This window comes from Sminthopsis crassicaudata, chromosome 3 (genome assembly GCF_048593235.1).
Source record: "Sminthopsis crassicaudata isolate SCR6 chromosome 3, ASM4859323v1, whole genome shotgun sequence".
Classification (NCBI taxonomy): Eukaryota; Metazoa; Chordata; class Mammalia; order Dasyuromorphia; family Dasyuridae; genus Sminthopsis; species Sminthopsis crassicaudata.
In genome coordinates, this window is record NC_133619.1 from 42,552,001 (window position 1) to 42,577,727 (window position 25,727).

At 39.1% G+C, this 25,727-nt stretch overlaps 1 protein-coding gene across 1 annotated transcript; it reads left to right on the forward strand.

Moving 5' to 3' along the window:
• Positions 1-1,738: 1,738 nt before the first annotated feature.
• On the forward strand, positions 1,739-15,004 carry COMMD2 (COMM domain containing 2). Its single transcript, XM_074298351.1, has 5 exons — positions 1,739-1,981; positions 2,700-2,777; positions 5,344-5,426; positions 6,193-6,366; positions 14,356-15,004. Exons 1-5 carry the CDS (start codon positions 1,915-1,917, stop codon positions 14,551-14,553), a joined length of 600 nt encoding a protein of 199 aa, XP_074154452.1. The 5' UTR covers positions 1,739-1,914; the 3' UTR covers positions 14,554-15,004.
• The last annotated feature ends 10,723 nt before the right edge of the window (positions 15,005-25,727 follow it).

Consider the following 25,727-nt stretch of genomic DNA (forward strand, 5'->3'; position numbering starts at 1 on the left):
GGCCTTTCCCCAAAACCTTCTTTGTTTTTTCTGTGCTTTCTCCATTGGATTATTTGCTTCCTCCAGACAGAGATTTTCATTTTTATATTTATGTGTCTAGTGCTGAGCTGGTGCCTAATCAATGTTTATTGACTAATGGGAAAAAACAAAACTTTCAACCCAATAAAAGAATTGTAACCATAAATGTAATTTAAATATTTTTTTATTCTAAAGCAATTTAAGCTTATATTTATGAAGTGTGGCATGCACATGGGCTAAATAAAATCTTTTAAAGATTATATTAACACATATTTGTGTAGAATGAGGTCTTTACTTAAAGAAAACTCCTAATCAGTGTATTGCTTGGATTATGTATCATAAAGAAAAATATTTCCTTAAGTCTATTAAACATTTTGCTCATAAATCTTTTGGGTCCTCTCTAGGCTGTGAAATACATGAGTGCCTAAAATAAATTGGATTTCAGGTGAATACATTGCAGCTATGCACCCCTGCAGAGCAAGATAAGAATGTTTTTATTCGTAGAAAATGCTCGGAAGGAAACTTGAGCGCACCATCTGCATGACTGAAGCAGCCTCACTTCGCACCACTGCCATTCTACTGAAGTCTTGACTAATTAGCTAATATGACCAAGTTTAAGGAGAGCCACCGAGACTTGTGTTATTGTATTTTACATAAACAAAAAGGAATTCCCTAATTCGTAATGAGATCTTCATCTCCTATGATGTTGGAAACTCAACCACTTCTTCCCAGAGCGCCCGAACATGACTAAACATTACCCCGCGTTCACAGCGGGGGCTCAGCACGGTATTCTTCCTTTTCATATCCCCACTACTGACTCAGGCTGTCTGGAGCCGATCTGAAGCACTCAGGAAGGATGTCTCCCAGTCAGCGCCGTGTCAAGCTGTGACTGCCATTTTTACAGGCCATTAGGATGCAGGCAGGGAGACTGGGGCAGGGGAGAGGCTGGGGGAAGAGCCGGCCCGCGTAGCAGGCAGAGGATCACGGGGAAGAGGGAGGCGGTCACGATGTCCCTTCTTCTCTGCCTCGGCACTTCAGTTCCTTCCCGGGAAAAAGCTGGCGGGGTCCCTGGCACCGGCGCGCAGGGCCCGCACCCCCCCCCCCCGAGGAGCCCCCTTTTAGTCCCGGACTTCGGGGAGGAGGGGTGACCCGGCCGGGCTCGGGTACCACGTGGCTCCGAGATGGGAGAAAAAGATTGGGGGGGGAGGTAAGTGGAGCACTTAGCTCGCCATCTGCCTAACAAGTAACCTTCGCCCCACGGCCGTCGGTCGCTTGGACAAGTATAATGAAGGCAGCACGAGCTGGCGAAGGTTTTAAACACCAGACTTTCTGGTGAAACGTGAACGTAACGACACGCCCCGGTGACCTGGCCGCTGAGGACGGCCGCCCCTACTTCCGAGGGCCGCTGGGAAGCCCAAACGAGCCCAGCACGTAGTAGGTGCTCAACTTCAGCACTTGAAGCTAAGTGGGGGAGGGGGTCACTACTGCAACGGGCCGGGGACGACCAGCCGCGAGCGGATATACAGAGCAGGTCGATATTCTCAAACCATTCATTGCACGCTAGGTGTATTCTGGACTAGGAACCAAAAGGCTAATAAACGAATTCGGCAAATCGGTTCGCCCTCTCGACCTCCAAGACTGAGTGTCCGCTCGGCACGCCGGGAGGGAGGTGGGAGACTGGGTTGAGGGAGGAGGCGGCCCGGGCTCTGGAGTGCGCGAGGGCGGGGCTGGGAAGGCAGACGTCGACGGCCGGAACCCCCAGCTCGGGAGGACGCGGCTTCGCCGGAGCGGTCCGCGACGGACTCAGCAGACGGAAGTGTTCTTTAGAGAAGACTGGCCTTCCGCCGCCGCTTCTGCCGCTGCCGAGGTTCGGCCCGAGGAGGGAGGGTTAGAAAGATGCTTCTGGAGCTGTCCGAGGAGCACCGCGAGCACCTGAGCTTCCTACCGAAGGTGGACTACGCCGGTCAGTGCGCGCGCCCGCTCTAGTGCGTGCGTGAGGAGGGAGGCAAGCGGGGAGGGTGCCCCCACCCACCTAGTTCATTGAGCGTGAGCGCCCCCTACCGACTTCTTTCCCCTTGGTGCGCCTGCTCCTTCCCAGCTTTGTGCGCCCCCTATCGACTCTACCATCTCCGCCCGGTGCCTCTGCTTCCCAGTTTTAGTTGGCTCTCAAATGCCCTTCCCTTCCCTTTCCTTCCCTCCCCTCCCGCCTCCTGAAGTTCTCTCGCATCTTTTGCCCCTCTAGCTCCGGTCACTTGCCCACTTCTCTCTAGTTCTCGCGACCACACCCAACTTCCCGCGCCTCTCACCCCTCCGCTTCTTTTCTCTGCCTCCGCCCTCCTTTCATTCCCCACTGAGCTTTCCCCCTTTTCTCTCCCCTGGCTCTGCCTGCGCTTGCGTGTTCAAACTTCAAGCGCCCCCTATTGTTAGTTCTCCATTCTAACTAATGTTCCTTGAAGCGCCACGTCCTATCCGCTCCCCTCCCAGCTTCGCGCACCACGCCCATCTTCCTCGAGCTTGCGCACTTTGCTCAGCTCCCTCTCAAGTGCACTTGCGCACTCCCTTAGTCGCGGGCTTCCCCCAGCCTCGTGCCCCAATGGCCCTCCATTCTCTTACCCTGGCGCGCCCCTTCTGCCCACCCGGGCCTCGTTCTCATGTCCATTCCTCTGTCTTGTCTTCCGCAGTGGTCGCCGAATTCGGCCGGATCGCTCTGGAATTTCTGAGGAAGGGGTCCAACCCGAAAGTGTACGAAGGAGCCGCCAGTAAGGAGCTTGCGGCCCCGGGGCCCTTCAGAAGCAGCCTTTCCCTCCTCCCACTTTATTGGGGGGGAAACTGAGGCTTGGCGGTGTGGGAGGCACACAGATCGAGACCATAACCACGGTTTGGGCATCCTGCCACCAAGTCCAACCCCCCCTCCCCTCGGAGATGTCTCCTACTCAGTAAACGCTTAATAAGTGCCTGGAAGCCCCGCCCATCCGGCACCCGAGTCGCTCTCCTGGGGGGGGGGGAGGCGTTTTGCTTGGCCTCCCTTGGTCCCTTGGGCTTTTCCCGAGCGAGCGTCGGGCAGGTCCGCCTGGGACTTGGACTGGAGTTAACCTCCTTTAAAATGGGAAGGTGCGAGGCAGGGAAAGGGGCTCCGGGTCCTGGGGCCGAGAAAGCCTGGAAGGGTTGTCCCAAACAGCCCCAGAAAGCGAAAGGCGGGCTGGGCCCGGATCTGCTGCGAGGAGATGGCTGGTAGTGGTGCTCTTCCTTCCCTTAGGCTGGCGCTGCCCGCCGGGGCAACGACACTTGTTTCTTTCATAAATGGGATCTCTCTTTTTAATTATAGTTTTTATTTACCACATATAAGCATGGGCAGTTTTTCAGCATTGGCAATTGCCAAACCTTTTGTTCCAATTTCCCCCTCCCCCTCCGGATGGCAGGTTGACCAATACATGTTAAATATGTTAAAGTATAAGTTAAATACAATATGCTGAACAAAAAGAATCGGACTTGGAACAGTGTACCATTAGCCAGTGAAGGAAATCAGAAATGCAGGAGGACAAAATAGAGGGATTGGGAATTCTATGTAGTAGTTCATCGTCATCTCCCAGAGTTCTTTCGCTGGGTGTAGCTGGTTCAGTTCATTACTGCTCTATTGGAACTGATTTGGTTCGTCTCATTGTTGGAGAGGGCCACGTGCATCAGAATACATCCTCGTACAGTATTGTTGTTGAAGTGTACAGTGATCTTCTGGTTCTGCTCATTTCACTCAGCATCAGTTGACCTAAGTCTCTCCAGGCCTCTCTGTATTCCTCCTGCTGGTCATTTCTTACAGAGCAATAATATTCCATAACATTCATATGCCATAATTTACCCAACCATTCTCCAACCGATGGACATCCATTCATCTTCCAGTTTCTTGCTACAACAAAAAGAGCTGCCACAAACATTTTGGCACATACAGGTCCCTTTCCCCTCCTCAGTATTTCTTTGGGATATAAGCCCAGTAGTAGCGCTGCTGGGTCAAAGGGTATGCACAGCTTGATAACTTTTTGGGCATAATTCCAGATTGTTCTCCAGAATGGCTGGATTCTTTCACAACTCCACCAACAATGCATCAGTGTCCCAGTTTTCCCACATCCACTCCAACATTCATCGTTATTAGTTCCTGTCATCTTAGCCAATCTGAGAGGCCTGTAGTGGTATCTCAGAGTTGTCTTAATTTGCATTTCTCTGATTAATAATGACTTGGAGCATCTTTTTATGTGTAGGCCATGGGATTTAAGGAGTCCGAGGAATTAGGGAGTTTGAGGCGATCCAAGTGCCTACTTTAAATCCTTTTGTATTAGGGCAACATTTGGGCAGGAGAAGAAGATGGTAAACCAGGTGGGGAACTCTTTGAGAAGGGAGCAAGAATAAGGAGTAACGGCTTCTTATTAGCTGCCCTGAGGTGGATTTTGGTTGGAAAACTTTGGTTTGTGGGCTTCAATGGGGCACAGGTTGTTGAATACAGAGGAGACCCTGGAAGTGCCCGCAGGCTCCTCCAGGACCAGTGTTCGAGGGTGTAAGAGCAGGTCCAGCTAGTAGTGGAGAGGAGAGTTCGGATTGAAAAGGTTGGAGAGGGGGTAGGCCTGGGGCAGGGGGGCCCACGGGGGTTCCACTGCGTTAGGCCTGGTGAGAGGCCCGAGCAAGGGCAGGGCGAGGACGGGGTGGATGCATGTGAGAGGGCCCTAGAGGGGCCTTCCCCAAGACAGGGAGAGGAGCGGGGGGAGACGGGGACCCCCAGGGACAAGAAGGAGGGTGTGAGAGCGGCTGGCGTCTGAGAGAGGAACGTGCAGTCCAGCAGAACTTGAGGAGGGGTGGGGACTGGATGCCCAGGCATGGGAGCTGACGAGGTCACCCCCGGGGAGGACCTGGGCTGAGGGCCGGATGCGGGCAGTGGTCCAGGAAAGGGCACTGAGAAGACGGAGCTGGGTAGATAGGTAAGAGGAGACCCAAGAAGGAACGTTGGGGAAAAATTCACCATGGAAAGAGTGGTGACTCAGCAGTATCAAACTGCTGTAATTTTGAGAAGCATGAAGATTTGGGTTTGAAAGATCACTAGTAACTTTGAGGGAGTAGTTTCATTTGAGTGATGGTCTAGGAGACCAGATTGCAGTGATTTGAAGAGGGAAAGGAAATGGAGGCACCTTGGGTTAGCTTTCTAAAAGCCTTTTTGCAATTTTTATCTTAATTGAAGTGAGTGTAAAATTCAGGGCCTTGGATAATAGATATATGACTATGTAAAAGAAAATGTTTTTCAGGAAAATAACTTTACTGTTTTGTGGTTTCCCTTTCTGCCTTCAGGAAAACTCAATGTCAGTAGTAACACAGTCCAACATGGAGTTGAAGGATTAACATACCTACTCACTGAGAGCTCAAAACTCATGGTAAGATTGAATTGGTAGGTTGAGAACCATTTAAGAGCTACTCATATTCTCCATCCTGGAAGGGCAAGAACCATTCATATTCTTTACTGGGGAAATGGAAGTGTCGTTTGTAAAATATTCCCTTCAAGTATATGTTGGAGAGGCAGACTATTGGTTGATAAATAGTTTAGTGTATTATGAAAAGAAATGTCTGAATTCTAATGGAGAAGATTGTCACCCTGGAACACCTCAATCCTGCTGTGAAATGGTGTGACTGTCATATTCTCCAAGTAATTTGGGACAGAGTGCTGGCTTTGGCTCTCTCTCTGAGCCCAAATGTGATAATGGAGCAGTAAGAATGAGGTGGGTTCCAGAAAAAAGGCTGACCTATTTTTGTTAATTTAAAATTATCCCAATTGAGAATTTTTCTGAAACAAAATCTCAATAGTATATTTAAGAACAAGCATTGAATTGATTCCATTTTCTTTCTAAATCAGTAATATGTAAAACCGTAGAGAGAACTTTTCATTGTAGAACATATCTTAGTATCTGTAGAATTCTTTCCTCTTCAAATTAAAAAAGTACTGTCATTTATTCAGCTTTTGTAAGGATGGTCAGGAATTGTGATTATTATTAGATGGGGGAATTTTGATAATTAGGTGGGTTTTTGATTGAACACAGAATATTTATTAGACAAAAAGAAGCTGAGGAGATTATATCTAATATTATGATTTTACATTTGATATATGCTAATTGTTACTACATAATGCTTCCCATATTCTTCCAGATTTCTGAACTGGATTTCCAAGATTCAGTGCTTGTTTTGGGATTCAGTGAAGACTTAAATAAATTGTTGCTTCAGCTTTATCTTGACCACAGAAAAGAAATCAGAACAATTCTGGGTGAATTGGCACCAGTGTTCCCTAGTTACCACAATCTTGAATGGAGATTAGACGTACAGGTAGGATTACTTACAATATGTTGGAAAATTTACTGTTATATTAGCTTTATCTTCCTTTGCTTCACTCTTTAAATACATTTACTATGTTTAAAACAAAAGTGTTTTGTCATGTTTATTATAAGGCTGATTTGTAACTTATTAATTGGTAAATAGTGGCTTCAATTTTAGGTTAACTTTTTTGGTATAGTCAAATCAGGGAAATTGATTAATATGAAAGGAGGTAATTGCAAAGATTTTTAAAGTTAGCTTTAAAAAATATAATTTATGACTGTCTAAAAATTACTTTGAAGACAGTTGGAGATATTTTGTTAGAAGGTAAAACTTTAATCAATAAAATACTTATTTTATGGTACCAATCCAATAAAGACTGATTAATTAAGTGTTAACTGTTTGATTATAGAAATAGAAGTAAAGTTACAAGGAGTATCTTTTATAATACCATATATTTTATGTGTTTAAGAGCATTATTTTGATCTCGGTGTGGTGGCTTGTGTCCATAATTCTAGCTAATGGACAAACTGAGGCTGACCTATCTCTTGAGGTCAGAAGTTCTGTGAGCAGTGTAGACTGGGGAGGCAGCTACATGGTTCAGTGGATAGAGCACTCGACCTGGAATCAGGAAGATCTGAGTTTAAATCCAGCCTCAGATAGTTACTAGCTGTATGACTGTGAGCAAGTCACTTAACCTCTTTTCCCCTCAGTCTTGCTGGAGAAGGAAATGTCAAACCACTCCTGTGTCTTTGTCCAGATGGTATTGGAGTATGCTGCTCCATGGGGGTCAAAGAATTGCATTCAAGTGAATGACTAAACAATGCCCGTTGGAAGCCCTTGCAAACAGGAGGGCCACTGGGTTGCTTTGGGAGGGGCAGATAAGCTTTGGTTAAAAACCAAGAGCAGATCAAACTCTTGCCCGTTAGTCATTGCTAGCCTCTGCATGTCCAACCTGGACAAGATCGAGAAACGTAGTCTTAAAGTAAAAAAAAATTACTCTGAAAATAGGGTCTATAAGTTTCACCAGAATGCCAAAGAGATACAAGGCCGGTTAAGAACCAGCGGTTTCAGTTCTAGAAAGTCCAGCCTTGACCTTGACAGGAGGCAGTCCCCTGGTATGAGAATGGTGTGATGAAGGTCATAGTGGCACACTTGGCAGGAGGGCTCTGAAGGAGCAAAGTGAAGGGTCCAGAGACTTCCCCAGCACTTTGGCTTCCCTGTCTGCTTTCAGGTTGGAGGCAGTGGGATTGAGAAGAAATCACAACAGAATCTTGTCAATGGCTAGACTCCAGAGGTAGAATAGAGGGAGCATAGTCTTGTTTTATTGGAAGAGTGAGGGGGGGGAAGGGAGGAGGGGGAGGAGAATATACCTGGATTCAAGTGTCTCCAGATCCATTCAGTCAAAGATAAGGCAAAGGCCTCCTGCCTGAGGGCAGCAGGTGATAAGGGTCCTGGAAGGAGGCCATCTTTAACTTATGTGGTAAAGAGGGCAGAGTTAAAGGATTTGGAGTTCAAATGAAAGGTCTGGGGGGAAAAGTTTTCCTATATTCGGCCTGATAATACCTTTTCTTTATACCTTTGACCCTTAAAGTCATCTAATTCTATAGATCAATGCCATGATGGAGTGGAAGGAGGATGGTTTTGTGAGTCAAAGGACCCTGGGTAACAGTTTTATTCCACTTTCACAGTCTGACCTGTATATGTCCTCCTACTTTTCAAAGCCTCCTTTCAAATGTCAAGTGAGAAGGTTGGACCACCATTAGTTAACGGTCCTTTTCAACTCCAATCATATTACTCCTAAATTTCATCTTTTATTTAAAACCTTAACTTTACACTTCAATGGAATTGTGGGCATTTTTACCATTAAGCACATTTAATAATGAAGTCATATCTCTCTCTAATAAAATGATCTTCCTTTCTTTATTTCTGTCCTTTGTACAGATAAGAATAACTTCTTTTGAGTATTTTAAAAAATTGATTACGCCTTTAGCAACCAGCATGATAATAATTCCAATTAATCAACCAGTATTTAGGAAGTACTTGCTATATACCAACCCTGCAGGATACATGTTGATTTAGAGAACCACAATTTAACATTATTTTTGTTTTTATATTTTAATTTACTTTGTTAAACTTTTTCCAGTTAAATTTTATTCTTGTTCAAGCAGTACTGGAAATTTCTGTGGGCAGTGAATTTGACACCTTTGGTGTAGGGGACAGAGAGCTAACTTTAGAAAGACCTAGGATCAAGCCTTGCCTCTGACACACACTGCCTGTCTGACCCTGAACACATCACTTGGTATTCTTCTCAGGAACTCTCTAAGATGAACTTGTGGAGAAATTGCTGATCTGTTTTGGGAGAGGGAGATTCTGGATAGTCCCTAGTTCAGTGAAATCATAAGATCGAGTCTATCTCTGTCCTATAGGCTAAGTACTGTTTGAGGTGCCATCACTACAAAGACAAAAAGCAAAAAGCATCTGAAATGAAGATAAATGAATAGCTGATTAAATAAGACCCAGCTCAGAATGATATAAAATACATTCCAAAATTGGAAATCTGCTCTAATGATTTTTACTTTTTCATGTTAAAATGTTTCAAAGATATAATTGAGTTTTTCTTTAATTTACTTAGTTAAAACTCTTACTGAGGCTTTTGAGCTGAAATAAATTCTTCCACTGAAGTAGATGGAAAGAAATGTGTCCAGTGAAGACCAAGTGGGTCAAAAGATTAGTAACAAGAAACAGCCTTTCATTTTTGAGTAACTGACTTGGCTCCACTGAAGTTGGTAATGAGTAAACTTTTACTATTTAATTAATGTGCAGTAGCTTATGTGGAACGAGGTAATGGTCAGCCTAGTTTCTAGTGGAAAGATGCCCAGAATAAATCAAGAGTACAATTTATGACTTTGTTAATAACTGTAAATTGAATGTTTCAGACTGAGCTTCCCTGTTACTTCAGGGGTGGTCAGCATTAGACTGTAGAATGAGAACATTACTGTTGTTTAAATTTAACTCTATGCTGTGTCTGTGGTTTAATAGAAACTTAGTATTCCAGAGCTTTTAATGTCTGCTATCTTTCATAAGCTAATCCAAGAAGAATTAAGTGTCAAATAAGATTTTTTTTTTCTCTTTTATATCCCTATTGGGTTACCAACCCCTTCCAACTTTATGTACATCCCGGCAAATGTAAATACATTGTTAAAGTTGGTCCTCAGGCATTTAATTTTACTTCAAGATTTTTTTCTAATTATGAGAAAGTATTGTGAAGAGGAACAAAATAAATTTTCCTTTTAGAAAAACAAGATCAAATAATAATATATGTTATTAACAATTCTTTGTTTTTTTTCCTATATTCCATAAATATGGTATGATTGAGCTTTTTTTCTCAGGATACATAAATTAAAGATGAGAAGGATATAAAAATAAAAAGATAAAAAATATTAAAAAAGATTAAAAAATTATTTGATTCTGAAAGTTTAACAAGAAAGTAATGAGACAGTATAATTATAGAAAGAACATTGGAGTTGTAGCGCTTGAATTCAAATTTTGGATCTCTTGTTTACTCTGTGATCTTTCAAATTACCTTGTCTTAGGACTTCATCTTCTGCTCAAGAGGTTTACTTAAACAATCTTTGACTTGTCTACTAGTATTAAATCTTATGGTCATAAAGATCAGGTTAGGTACATATCGACTCAGTCAGAACTTTCCAACCAATTCAAATCATGGTGAATATTGTATATTTGTCCCCAAGTCATTCTTTTACTTCTCTCAGAGTCAGCCCCTGGCCCACCACCTTCTCCTCAGTTCCTGCCCTTGTTCTAGGAGATTTCATAATGATGATCCTTGTTTCATTTCATCTTAGCCACGCTTAGGAACTGTTACAAACCATTTCCCATAAATGCACCACTTCTTTGGTTAGAAACTGATACTTTTCTATCTGAAAATAACCTCTTAGTCCATCTTTTTTATGTCTCATACTCCTTATGTCTGTTCTCCATCATCAAGCTATCTGGTTCTGTTATTGCTCTGAAGCACTTTCTCGGGACGTGACCCCGACTCCGACTTCACTTTTCTCCCTTTTTATTCTGGACTCTCTCGTTAGTCATTTCAGTTCTGTGCCGAACTCTCTCAGGAAATCCCTGCCCCTTGGTCTGATACTGATAATCTCTTGCCTGTGCTTCAGTCTTGGATTACTCTCTGCATCGTGTGTCTTGTCTAATAACACTAACAGGCTATCGATTGCTGACTGGGAACATTATCAATTCATGTTTAGCAATCAGGCCTTCCTAAGAGTGCAGCCCTTTTATTCCTTCCCCATTGGTTCCCAATTTCACTCTCCACAGAAGCTATTTAAACCCTGCCATTTTCTCAGACTGCCAGTACTCTGCTCTTCTCCTGTCTTAGATAAGGAGAAAATTGAGACCTCTTGTGTGAGCTCCTGCTTCTCACATTCCCTTCATCTCAGAATGCCCTAACATTACTCCTCCTCTGTGCGTTCCCTTCCTCTATCCCTGACAAGAAGTCCTTTACCACAAAGGATTTGATCCCATCCCCTTGCACTTTCTCAGATTGTGTCCTCAGACATCCCTGCTCTCTCAAACCTTCATCCTCTCTTCTTTTTTGGTGCCTTTTCTATAGCCTTCAAATATCCAGATCTCACCTATCCTTAAAAAACTGTCACTAGGCCTATCATCCTCTCCAGTTGAGAGCTTCTCTCTCCTTTCTTGTCTAGATTTCTTGAAAAAGCTGTCTCCCCACATGTAGCTTTCTTCTCATTCTTCTCCTCCCACTGACCTGAATGTCCGTTACAGAGTCAGCAGTGCCCGGCCTTTCGGGTCTTCTCCCAGCCCTCGTCCCTCCTATTCAGCCCCCTGCCCTTGACCTCTCTCTCCTCCTGGGCCTCCGTGTTCTTGTCCCACTGCTGCTCCTGCTCATCTTCTTCTCCAGGCCCTCTGCTGGCTGCTCACTCACATCATGCCCCATAACCGGGAGGCTCCCCAGAGTCTAGCACAGACTCTCTACATTCTGTTCCATTAGTCTGTCACTTACACAAATGGGTCATGGAGCTCTTTGTCCAGGTCCTGTGTCTCCCTTGACTTCAGCCCCCATCACCAGGCATCTAACTTCAGTATGTCCAGCTCTAACCTCGTATCTTCTTTCCCACTTGCAGACTTCCTGATTTCTGTCATAACTGCCACCATCCTTCCTGTCTCCCAAGTTCATTACCTGAGCATCATCTTTTAGTCTTCATTGCCCCTCACTCTACATATCCAGTAATTTGCCAAATCTTGTTATTTCTACCTCCCCCACATCTCTTACATCTGACTCCTCATCACTCACATAGCTTTCACATTAATTCAAGACTTCATGAGTGCTAGCCTAATTTGTTTTTTGTTTGTTTGTTTTAGATTTTTTTTTTAGCCTAGATGGTTGATAGATTTTTATTAACTGGTTCCAAGAAAGAGAATAATGTGAGGGATGTGGTGTATGTTTAGAGATTTGACAGAGAATGAATGGAAATGGACAAAGTCAGATTACATTACCTGATTTGTGGAACCATATAAAAAATTCAATCTCTGATTTTAAATTATGATTAAAAACTCAGAGAAATTATTTTATAAAAATTTTGGTGCAATTAGTAATATTTTAATTTAACATCCTTTTAATATATGCCATAGTTAGTCTTATAGTTAAGTTATTAAATTTTTGAACATGGCCAGTATGGGAATATGACATTGCTTGACTATGCATATAAATAGAATTTTGTTTTTCTTTTGTTTTTGAGGGGAGGGGTATTGAGAAAGGCAGAGTTGGAAAGAAAAAAAAAGATGCTTGATTATTGAAAAAAAATTTTTAAATTGTTTAAAATGTTAGTCTGCCTAAGGAATTCAACTCTGTGTTCTCTAGTTAGTTATTCTGGGATTCCCAAATCTTTAGCCTTTCTTCAACACCTTCTGAACAAAATCCAAGCTCTTTATTTAAAACTTCTTTTAGCCAACCTAAATTTCTTGCCAGCTCTTCAGTATCTTAAATAGTACTTTCAAATCACTAAGGCCATGTTACATTATCATTACTATATTTATGGCATACTTATTATGTGTAGAAACTAAGTGCTAAGTGTTAGGGATACCATAAAATGGTATAGGATACAGTCTGCCCTCCAAATTGTTTGAAGAGATGATAGACAAAAAATATGATAATCCAAAGCATGGTGTTTTCTGAATGAATCAGAACCTTTCACCAGCTAAAAGAAATGTAGATTTGTGAGACATCAGGATCAATTTTCTTCCCTTCATGTTTAGTGAGCTAAAGCTCTGAGCTTGTGCCAATACCAAGGTGATAAACTCAAACTGTTTCTGATTGTTGTAGCATAGTTTGTACTGAGTATTTATGTTGTGCTAGTCTGCTGTAGATTAGTACCAGTAAATAAAAAAGATAATGCCAAGGAGCTTAAGAACTATTAGAGGGAAAGAAAAAGGGAAAGATAATTGTTGATCACATGTCTTTTAGGGAAGAGATAGGAAAAAAAAATGAAGATTTGTAAAGTTTAATAATTTATAATGATGATCCTAAATCATCATCTTAAGAATGAAATCAAATTGGGGTTTGTTCGCTGATACAATGGATAGAGAACCAGCTCTGGAATCAAGAAGCCCTGAGTTCAAATCCACCCTCAGACCCTTGACCATTAACTAGCTGGGGCAAGTCACTTAATTCCATTTGTCTTGTATTAAAAAAACAAAAACAATGCATTTCTTTGGGGAAAAAACTCAAGATGTGATATTTTGAAGAAAGATTTCAATTACCTAGAAATTTAGCTTTGCATATACAAAATGAGGGAAGCATTTTTTAAAAACACAATTCCTTTGAAAAAGATCCAGCCAGCTTAATGGACTTCAGACTCCTGAATAGTCAGCAGTATGGTATGGCAAGGAAGAAAGCTAATGGGATTCTAGCTTGTTTTAAGAGAAGCAAAGCATTTAGGAGCAAGGAGACATAGAACCTTAGTACTTCTCTGGCCTGATTACAATTTAGGAAAACACTGAGAAGGGAAACAAGTGTCCTTAGGAGGGGGAGGGACCTTGCATTCATGCCATGAAATAATTGTTTAAAGAAATGGGTAAGAGCTGGGAAGTAAAGAAAGATTAGACTTAGCCACCTCAGCCTTAGAGAACAGAACTAGGAGCCACTGATCGAAGATTTAAAAGTGGTAAATTGAGGCAGTTAGCAGTAGCCCTTCAGTAATAGAATGGTCCTCCTCAGCCCGGGCCTAGAGGAGTCCTCTTCTGGAGATTGTGTTGTAGGACAGAGGCATCAGACGGTTGACTGACAAGAAAGTTGGTTAGCTTCTTTATGTATGGTTCAGTGACTCCATTTCTCTGAGTTTGACATAATTAGTGTAGAGTAACAGGTAACATTTGAATTTAGATGACCTCTAATCTAATCTCTCTTCCAACTCTGAAATAATCTCTGTTTCTTCTTCAAGACCTTGAGAGCTAAAGAAACCTCAGAGTCTTTTAATGTTCCACTCCAACATTTTATCTGCTGTTTTCTCCATGTCTGACCTCAAATTTATCTGTTTTAGTTTAAGCCAGTTTTCTCTTGTTTAGTTCTGTACAAAAATGGAATAAAAGACATTGACAGCTCTTGTTTTAAAAAAATAAATAAATAAAAGCAACCTTTCATAAATTTGAAGGACAATATTGTTGCCTCTTACTCTTCTTTTCCTAGACTAAACTTGTACCACCATCCCATTCCCAACCCCCAGTTCCTTTAATTTTCTCATTAAATTGATTGTTTTTACTCTTTTTACTCATTTTTAGTTTATAGTGTACTTTATGGACTAAGGTTATTGGCAGAATCAATAATATATTTTAAAATATTGATTTTAAGTACTTGGAAATTAAAATATTTCTAAATTTTATAGGTGTGTATTTTGCATTAATGTTATTGTGTATGAATGCTTAACTCTGCTTTCCTTCCATTTATATATCTAGCTTGCTAGCAGATGTCTAAGACAGCAGATTAAACCAGCAATGACTCTAAAGCTGCACCTAAGTCAGGATGGAGAGCATAGCAACCAGGTTTTGCAGACTGACCCAGCTACCTTGCTCCACTTGATTCAGCAACTGGAACAAGCATTAGGAGAAATGAAAACAAACCATTGCAGGAGAATTGTTCGAAATATCAAATAGTATTGAATTTGTGTGGTAAATCTGTTCAGATGACTTATGAAGCAATGTTAAAAGACTAAGCATGGGTTGAAATCCTTTTTCTTGGAATTAAAAGGGTTAATTATCTGAATTAGATGGACTTTGTTTTCTCTGCCATAACACGGATAAATTAATTAGATGCTAATGTTTCTTTCATGGGGTTTTTTATGCCTCATTTCTTAATGCTATAAAATGAATTTTGTTTTATATAAATGCATGTGTATGTATGATGATAGTTCAACTGGAAATTAATTTATGTTCATTTTCTGTACATATTAATATCTTTTAGAATATCTTGATTTTTTAAACTTACACTTGTTTTTTATTTTCTTTATGCTTGATATCTAAAAATTATATTTGAATTATATCTAAAATAAAAAAAATACAATGTGATACCTTAATTATTCAGAATTAAAATTTTCTTTTAAAGAAACTCCTAATGCTGACTTGATGTTAAGTTTTCAGAATATTGTAGATTGATGAAAATTCCTGTGTTGCTTCTATAGAAGGGTGATATTACCTTCTCTTGTTTGCAGCATATTTGTAAAATGGAAATAGCATTGCTGTAGCATCATTATGATCTTGAAATCATTATGTATCATTTGTTCAAATTCTTCCAAGTACTTAGGAATACCTTTAAAAGTGTATGGAACTGAATGATAATGGAACACATGTGGCTGGGTTCAAGTCCTAGCTTTGACATTCAGTAGCTGTATAATGAGTGAAAGTCATGTCTCTCTGAACTCCATTTTCTGTAGTATGGTTCTAACCATCACACAAAGGAATTGCTTCTTTTGCACTTGATTTACAAATGACCATCCTCAGAACAATTTTGTGAGACAGGTAATATAATGGTTGTATTTCACAGTCTCAAATAGGTGCCCAGGGTGGCACAAGCATCAGAATTGGATTCATGATTATTTTCGACCATATCACATTTAGGTAATGCTTTAGTAATGCTTTAAAACTTAAAAAAGTACCTTCCAAGCAACAAGCCTACGAGGTAAGTATTGCAAGCATTACTGACCCATTTTACACATAAAAATGTTAAAAAGTGACCACCCTTTTGTGGTGGTGTGAGGTGCACTGGTCTCACATTCCATGTGGGGATTTTTTGGATTTTTTTCAATGTATAGATCAGTTGTGCTGATTTTTTTTGCTCTCTTAAAAAATTCACTTGTTATATGGGTTAGTTCTGTAAGAAGGAGCAAGGATACTTGGGATTGCTGTGATTATGTAAGGAACAGAAGATATCAATAAAACCTTAAAAGTACTTTGTAAACTACAGAGATTCAGGATTTCAAAGTCAATACATGAGGACTTTGAAGTATTGATTCTTTGGTGTTGGTAGGCAGTATCCCCACGAGTAATGCAATTCCTTTATGCTTTATACTGAATTCTGTGGCTAGCCTTCTGGGATTCAGATTCTGAAAGCTGAATGCTTGGTGCTCTGGTTGTTGGATGACATAAATGCAGGTTTTTACTAGGCTTCAGTCACTTTCAACATAAGAAGCAAGAACAGGATGGCTGAGTCTTATTTATCTTCATGAATAGCCAGTGGCAAATAGTTTTTCTTTCACGCTTATAAAATATGCTTATTTCCACTGTCAGTTTGTACCCAGAAAATGTATGTTTATTTTGATACTAGTTTAACCATTGTGAATAGAAATCATTAAAATGCAGGGATTATTTGATAGATAATTTAACAACAAAGTTTCTTAATAACGGAAAGCTTTCTTTGAAAAATAACCTTTATAGCTTGTAGTAATAGTCTAGTTGAGCTGTGGAAAAAAAGAACTCCATGTGCAACTTGTATACATGTACACCTGCAGTTGAATTCAGCAGGACCAGTCTTATGCAAAATTTCTCTCTAGTTTCTTCATTTGTCTTTTTATTATCTAGCCCCTTCCTGCTTTTCAAATGAGAAAGCATCTGTTCAGTTTCATTTCTATTGTCTCTCTGCATCTTCTTCTCCACTTCAGTTTCAGCTTTTTTGGCACCTTCAAGTACTCTTACTAGGTAGAGAAATGAATGTGTCCTTTTGGACCAGAGTGTTTTAGAACTTCAAATGCCATTTCCTAGATCATCATCAGGCCGCACTTCCACCTACCCACTCCGGAGTAGGACGCCTTTTCCATCTCTCTGTTCCTTTTAGCAATGTAACATTTTAAGTTAATGTTTCCAGTTTTCACGTCATCCTTCCTCTATTGTCTTATAAATTACTGCCTCCTAGTTTTATAGTGAGCTTTGACAAAGAAGTGTAGTATTGGAATCCATCCTTGCTACAGTTTTACTGTACTGCAAAACCATCTTGCTGATGAGAGGTCAGTGCTAAAAGCCTAACAGTCAGGGCTGGAACTTTACCTTGGAGTTCATGACTAGGCTGCTATTCTAGGCTGTGATCCTCAAACTTAGTTAAGGAGTACCTTTGAAATCAGACACAATCTCATCTCTTGGTTTGAAGTTGACATTTCTCGACACACTATGATACACATTATTTTCCTTTTCATGGAAACCTTAAGAGCCCATCTGCCATTCCACTCTGTCGTAACATTTGTAACAGCCATCTGTTATCTATCATGTTTTTAAATCTCCAAAGCAGAGTCTAAAAGATCTCTTAGAATATTTCACAATCGTTCAACTTTTATGTTCAAAAAGTTTTTTCTGTCATCTAACCAATAGCCCTAAGTAATAATGCAAGTTCATATCTTAGCCCTTTTGTTTGGGATATCCCTATATGTACTAAAATCTCTACTCAGATTATTCATTTTAAAGCTGAATAATCTCAACTTCTCTAATTTTTATTGCTTTGTATATAATACAGCAACACATTTCTCTCAAGTATTTCCTCCTTTAGGAAAACCTTATTTGAATTCCTGCTGTTACAGAAGCACTAAGGCTAGAAACTGGAAATTGAAGGGATGCCCACCAATTGGAGAATGGTTGAATAAATTGCGGTATATGAATGTTATGGAATATTATTGTTCTAGAAGAAATGACCAGCAGGTGAATATAGAGAGTCCTGGAGAGACTTACATGAACTATTGCTGAGTGTAATGAGCAGGACCAGGAGATTATTAAATACTTCAACAACAATACTATATAGTGATCAATTCTGATGGACGTGGCTCTCTTCAACAATGAGAGGATCCAAAATCAGTTCCAATTGATCAGTGATGAACAGAACCAGCTACACCCAGAGAAAGAACACTGGGAAATGAGTATGGACCACAACAACATAGCATTTGTATTCTTTCAGTTACTGTTTGCTTGCATTTTTGATTTTTTCATCTCAGGTTATTTTTACCTTCTTTCTAAATCCGATCTTTCCTGTGCAACAAGATAACTGTATGAATACGTATACATATGTTGTATTTAACATATACTTTAACTTATTTAACATATATGGGACTACCTGCCATCTAGGGGAGAGGATGGGGGGAAGGAGGGGAAAAATTGGAACAGAAGGTTTTGCAAGGTTCAGTGTTGAAAAATTGCTCATGCATATCTTTTCTATATAAAAAGCTATAATAAAAAATTAAAAAGTAGAAAAAAATTTAAAAATACAGAAGCATTGAGAGGAATTGAGTCTTGAGCTTGAGCTTGAGAACTTGGGTAGGACTAAACTGATTCCATCTCTCTTTAAACTATTTAACTTGTAATATTTCATTCACTTTCTTTCCAAAAGGGGATGTTTACTTTAGTAGCACATACACTTTGAGAAAATTTAAAAGTCCACTCATGGCCAGCTGTATTAGTTAAGTCTAGAAGGCCAGTGATAACTGAGTGTAGCCTTTTTTCCCCTAGTCTTTATCAGGATTATACAATATGCTTATGAGCAGAATCAAGAGAAAATAGTGATAAAACTTTTTTTTTTTAAATTTTTATTTTATTTTATAATTATAACATTTTTTTGACAGTACATATGCATGGGTAATTTTTTACAACATTATCCCTTGCACTTACTTCTATTCAGATTTTTTTCCCTTCCTCCCCCAACCCCCTCCCCCAGGTGGCAAGCAGTCTTATATTTGTTAAATATATTACAGTATATTCTAGATACAATATATGTGTGTAGAACCGAATTTTTTGTTGCACAGGAAGAGTTGGATTCAGAAGGTAAAAATAACAGTTTACATTCATTTCCCAGTGTTCCTTTTCTGGATGTAGCTGGTTCTGTCCATCATTAATCAATTGGAATTGGATTAGCTCTTCTCTATGTTGAAGAAATCCACTTCCATCAGCATACATCCTCGTACAGTATCATTGTTGAAGTGTATAATGATCTTCTGGTTCTGCTCGTTTCACTCAGCATCAGTTGATGTAAGTCTCTCCAAGCCTCTCTGTATTTCTCCTATTGGTCATTTCTTATAGAACAATAATATTCCATAACATTCATATACCATAATTTACCCAACCATTCTCCAATTGATGGACATCCATTCATCTTCCAGCTTCTAGCCACTATGAAAAGGGCTGCCACAAACATTTTGGCACATACAGGTCCCTTTCCCTTCTTTAGTAGTTCCTTGGGGTATAAGCCCAGTAGTAGTATGGCTGGGTCAAAGGGTATGCACAGTTTGATAACTTTTTGGGCATAATTCCAGATTGCTCTCCAGAATGGTTGGATTCTTTCACAACTCCACCAACAATGCATCAGTGTCCCAGTTTTCCCACAGCCCCTCCAACATTCATCGTTATTTGTTCCTGTCATCTTAGCCAATCTGACAGGTGTGTAATGATACCTCAGAATTGTCTTAATTTGCATTTCTCTGATCAATAGTGATTTGGAACACTCTTTCATATGAGTGGAAATAGTTTTAATTTCATCATCTGAAAATTGTCTGTTCATATCCTTTGACCATTTATCAATTGGAGAATGGCTTGATTTCTTATAAATTAAAGTCAATTCTCTGTATATTTTGGAGATGAGGCCTTTATCAAAACCTTTAACTGTAAAAATGTTTTCCCAATTTGTTACTTCCCTTCTAATCTTGTTTGCATTAGTTTTGTTTGTGCAGAAACTTTTTAATTCGGTGTAATCAAAATGTTCTATTTTGTGATCAATAATGGTCTCTAGTTCTCCCTTGGACACAAACTCCTTCCTCCTCCACAAGTCTGAGAGGTAAACCATCCCATGTTCCTCCAATTTATTTATGATTTCGTTCTTTATGCCTAAATCTTGGACCCATTTTGATCTAATCTTAGTATGTGGTGTTAAATGTGGGTCCATGCCTAGTTTCTGCCATACTAATTTCCAGTTTTCCCAGCAGTTTTTGTCAAATAATGAATTCTTATCCCAAAATTTGGGATCTTTGGGTTTGTCAAAGATTAGATTGCTATTTTTATTCACTATCTTGCCCTGTGAACCTAACAATAGTGATAAAACTTAATAAGAAACAAGGGAGCCAGATTTATAATTTTTGGTTATTATATTTTTGCACCACTTTCCTTCCAAGGAACCCAAAAGAAGTTAAGTATGTTTGATAATTACTAGTCTGGGAGACTCAACGTGGCATAAAAATAAAAATAGAAAAAAGTAGTTTAATTTCCATTATGGGCTTATTGCTGGAGAATACAAACATCTGTACAAACAAAAACTTAGGCTTAGCCCTATCTGGGCTTTTTCAGTCTTATAGTTAGACTTTTGGCATTTTAAACCAAAGCAATTGTTTCTGACGGGTAGGATAAAAGATGATGAATTTCCAACAGTTACAGCACAAATGGTGTTGCTATAATTAGGAATGTTAACTAGCAGTAGTCTTTTACGTGGTCATTAGTGATCGAGGGCACATTCCTTCATTCATGCTGGAGCCTTGCATAACGTTTTCTTCTTGGAAAGACTAGACCATTATTTATTTCCATTTCTTGCAGTTATGCACAGAGCAGTCCCTACAATAACTAACCAGAGGGGGAAAATGGAGAAGAGGCTCTTTGGCTCTTTCACCAACCATAAAAGGCCTTTCTCTTTGATTCACTGACAAGGCCATCATCCATCCATCCCTGTTTCATTATGTTGACAAGAAAAGCAAATTTGAAAAGACTTTTCCTAATATGAAGATTCATTGGTAAAAAACAATTAGTAAGAGAGCATTTTGGGGACTAAATGCCCTACAGAATAAAGGATGAAGTCCTTACCTTTTGGGGGTTTCCAGGCTTTGAGCCAGACCAATAGTCTTAACAATTTAGTCTAAAGGGAATGGGAATGCAGAAAAAGCCTTTTGCCCAAAGAGAATTCCTGTACTCTCATATCAACCAGAGCTGTTTTTCTTCCAAGTCCAGTCCTGCAAGGCTCCTTTCATATCTCTTCCAGGGCTTAAATACCCTTGTGATTCAGTGTCCAGACTTGTGCAAATGTGGAGAGGCCAAATAAGAACTACAATGTATTTCACACTTACTATGAAAGAACATGATTGAGTTTAACTTTTTATATTGCAGTGAGGTACCCTGAGGTAACCAGAGTTGTGATGGGAAAAGCAAATTGTGTTCTCATTTACCTGCATGCCAGTGTTGTGATTGTCACAACTCCAATGAGAAGTGGATGCCTGTGGTTATAAAGGAATGTGCTTAGTTTACAGAACCCAAAGGTTTCCCAGTTAACTAAAAGACTAAAGACAACCCGATTAAAATTCAGAGAATGAGGAAGAGAATCTACCATAAGCCAATGAACCTGACTGGGGATAAGTGTGAGTGGTTCACATATAAAACAGTTTTACAGTTTACAAGGCAGACTTATGGTCAATGCTACGGAACAATTAGATGACCTATAATCAATCTTTTCATTTGATGTATTGTTTGGTTTTGTAGAACATAATTGTTTCTTTTAAAATTTTTGTTACAAGACAAAATGTGCTAGATTGGGGAAGGAGAGGAAAGCTGTATTTAGAAGATTAAAATTAAAAGTTAAATTATCAAATTAAAATTTTAAAAATTCATTAAATGGGATTAATTGCTTTTAGAGATTCATAACCCATTTTTAAGAAGCCTAGTGGGAGAGAGAAGGCAGGGAGGATCATGAGTAATAATTCTGTGCTACTCAAGGAAAAATAATGTTCTTGAACATTAGGAAGGTAATGTTCTGTGTCAGGAGCTCTGACCCCAAAGTAAGAGGACCTAATTTCAAGCGCTGTCCTTCATACTGCCTTTATGTCCTTGTGTTACCCTTAACCTCCCAGGCCATAATTCCCTAATCTGCAAAATGAATGATTTGGATGAAATGGCCTCTGAGGTTCCTTTTAGCTCTTAGCTCTGGTCCTGTGATTTTTCAGACAAAAATGGTTTTATTTTACTTTGGTGTGGTAACAAGATGGTCTGAAACAGATTGATATTTTAAGCTTTCAAGTCTCATTTTTTAAAAATTCCTGTTTCTATTGTTTTCTTTTTTTGATCTTCCTTTAGATTATCAAATTCCATGACTTTATTCTGGATGTTGTCTCTTAAAGTTCTTTGCCAATCTCTTTCTTATAAAGCCTTTTCTCTTTGTGAAATCAATGATTTGTCTTATTTTTGGTATTGCTTTGGAATTACTCTGGTGCATCTTTAGAAAGCTGAAAAGTAAATCTTTTAGTAGATTCCCTTTGAAGAACTTCATAAAGCATTTCCAATGATGAAATTTTATTATTCTCTTCCCAGATAAATGTTAGAAAAGACGAAGCAGAGTTTCTGTCTCTTAGGTAAGCTATAAGGCAAAGTTATTCTCCAGTTGGCTGAATATTTTGTTTTTTACCCAATTCAAACATTATACTAGGCAGCATGCCAATCAAATTTCATTATTGGAGCAGACTTAGATGAAACCAGCTCCAAAGAAAATGAGATTAGTATCATATCCATCTGACTATGCTATAACTTTCCAGAATCCATCCTTTAACTAGCCTTTGGAACATTATTTTTCTTACAGATTACATAAAACAATGCAGTAGTTTATACCTCCAAATTTTATCTGGTTTATTTTTTTAAATAGACAAACTATTTTCTTTTCTTTTTTTTTTTTTTTTTTTAAGTTTCAGTTTCCATCTCCAAAAAAGTCTGCCAGTAAAAATAGAGTGATTCTGGGGTCATTTGGAAAGAAGAGAACAAAAGGCCAGTAAATAGAGCTTTTTTTTTTTTTTTTTTCTTTGCAAGTTCTATTACTGTGTGTAAGAATGCTATGATGTAGTGGAGAGCTAGTCTCAAAAGCAGGAAAATCTGGCTTAGGGTTCTGACTATAGGTCTCTGGGTAAATCCCTTTCATTTCTCAGCAGCCTAACTTTCTAATACTAAATTGCTGAGAAAATTACTTCTTGTTCATGAGTCCCCAACAGCAATGAAATCATAGATCTCATCCTTATTCCAAAGCCATTGTTTTGGTAAAATCTGTGTTAGATTTGGTTAGCATTAGAGAACCAAAGATTGAAAATTGACTTTTGCTCAAAATGCCTCTAGTGATTGTCAATCCTATGAGTGGTTTTAAATTTACACGTACATAGTAACACTGGAGGAATTTATTCATGTGACCTTTTATAAATATGCTACATACAGGGAATGGTATTGCTGAGATTCACAGAAGAACCATCTCACAAGATTATCTTCCCTAACCTGTATGTGCCAAAATGTTTGTAGCAGCTCTTTTCGTAGTGGCTAGAAACCGGAAGATGAATGGATGTCCATCAATTGGAGAATGGCTGGGTAAATTGTGGTATATGAAGGCTATGGAATATTATTGTTCTGTAAGAAATGACCAGCAGGAGGAATATAGAGAGGCTTGGAGAGACTTACATCAACTGATGCTGAGTGAAACGAGCAGAACTAGGGGATCATTATACACTTCAACAATGATACTGTATGAGGATGTATTCTGATAGAAGTGGATATCTTCAACATAAAGAAGATCCAACTCACTTCCAGCTGATCAATGATGGACAGAGGTAGCTACACCCAGAGAAGGAACACTGGGAAGTGAATGTAAAATATTAGCACTTCTGTCGATCTACCCAGGTTATTTATACCTTTGGAATCCAATACTTAATGTGCAACAAGAAAATGGTATTTACACACATATATTGTATCTAGGTTATATTGTAACACATGTAAAATGTATGGGATTGCCTGTCATCGGGGGGAGGGAGTGGAGGGAAGGAGGGGAAAATCTTGAAAAATGAACACAAGGGATAATGTTATAAAAAAATTACTCATGCATATATACTGTCAAAAATATATAATTATAAAATTAATAAAAATAAATAAAAAATTAAAAAAATGTTTTTGATAATATTAAAAAAAAATCTTCCCTAGTCCTAGAAGTCCCAGCTAGAAGCAGGTTTAGAAGTAATACAAGCTAAGGGATGAGTTAGCTGTTCCTTATCTTTGAAATAAAAACTTTCCTAGGTTAGTAGATGGCAGAAAATCTCCCAGATTTCGTTTCTCCAGTGAGGGTACTGAACCTGCTAAATGATTTAAACAATTTTTTTTTCAAAGCATTTGACATTAATTGAGTCCCCTAAGGTCACATAGTTAATAAGCATTTAGTGTCTAAAGCTGGTTTTGAATTCAGGTCCTCCTTATTCCAGGACTGATGCTCTATCCACTGTACCATCTAGCTGTATCTAGCTGCCCTGATTCAAACTATTCTTAACTGATGATGGGGTGGAATGGTGGAATGAGAAAATGTCATTGAGAGTAAAATGACTGAATTTTATTCAGGAATCTTACTAATTCAATTTAAAGAGCAGTAATTAGATCTTTAAGTGACAATCACTACTCTAGGACTAAGAGTTTCAGAGAGAACAGAATGACCCCTTTTTTCAAGGAGCATGGACCTCAGGATCAGGAAGACTTGGTTCTGATTTTCTTCTAAGTGATGTCAACTTATCAACATGTTTTTAGTAAGCAGTTAGCATGTCCCAGATATGCAAAATAGCCTGATTTGTGTCATGACAGTATACTGTTAGGCTATGTGGTGCTCTCAATTCAAAGTCCAAACTTCTTGAAATGATTTTGAAGCCAGTGTTGGATTGGAATATTAAAAAAAAAAAAAAAAAAAAAAAAAAAAGAAAACTACATAGATTTTTTTTAAATGGTTAATTTAGTGGGTTTCTCAGCTGAATCTTTTTTTTTTTTTTTTTTTTTTTTTTTTTTTTTTTTTTTTTTTTGCTGTTATAGGGAAAAGGGAGAGGCCCTCACAGTTGGTTCACCAAAGTCTTGGACGTTGACATGGTAGGGGAACAAATCTGAGGCAGGCTGTATATAATGTCTTTTTTCTTTCTCTCCTGGACTCTTCATGGAATGTGGACAAACCCAACACTGCCACGAACCTGCTTCCCTTTGGAAGCATTTTAGAAAACATACAATTTTACTTTCCACTTTAAATGTAAAAGCTAGCTTCAGGGTAGGGCCATTTGGGGAGCACTTTCTTAAAATTCTCTAACTTGTTATTTATTTAAACATTATTGGAAAAATTCTATCATGATTTTAAGACTTTGGGAAAAGTCAATAGTTCTAGGATAGAACTATAAACAGAAAGAAGCATAAGTTCAACAAAAGCCTATGTGTGTGTGAATGAAATTTTATAAATAAATTATATGAATATGGTCATTACTGTTTGAGAAGATTTGTAAAACCAAGTTATGTTATTGTAAGGCTCAAATGAAGATGCATGCTCACTGAAGTACTTTGCAATCACAATGTAAGTCAAAATATTAGCAGTATTCTAATAAAAGATAAGCATTCACTTTGACTATTTGGCTGCTTAGTCCTCTGCATATGAGTCACTTAATATATGTTAGTAAATAGGATGATTTGCTTAGCATATTTTCACATTTTTCTTAGTTCCTGCCTGATCATTTATTTTCTGTTTTACTTATGGACCTTTAAAGTTTTTAAAGTCATGTGATATTGTTAGGGAGATTGGGTATATTTTGGGCCTGTTGAGTAAGTGGGGAAAGACTTTTGTGGATTTGGGGCCTGTTAGTTGGAGAATATGATCAGAAAAGACCTGGATAAAGGGGAATTAGGCTAAGCTCCAAACTATTCCATTAGATATTATTCTAGGAAAAGAGAATGAGAAAAGACTCTTCAGAAATAGAATCATCATATTCCTCATTGCCTGTGATTGAATAAGTTTCATAGGAATATTAGAAAGTCACTCTCAAGAGAATTAAAGTAGGTTCCAAATGAGAATC

What these genes read in the sequence shown, in the direction of transcription:
- COMMD2 (XM_074298351.1), top strand. Translation starts at nt 1,915, where the DNA reads ATGCTTCTGGAGCTGTCCGAGGAGCACCGCGAGCACCTGAGCTTCCTA. An exon ending in CTGAGAGCTCAAAACTCATG is followed by an intron (nt 5,427 to 6,192) that starts GTAAGATTGAAT and finishes ATATTCTTCCAG; the next exon opens with ATTTCTGAACTGGATTTCCA. An exon ending in AATGGAGATTAGACGTACAG is followed by an intron (nt 6,367 to 14,355) that starts GTAGGATTACTT and finishes TTATATATCTAG; the next exon opens with CTTGCTAGCAGATGTCTAAG.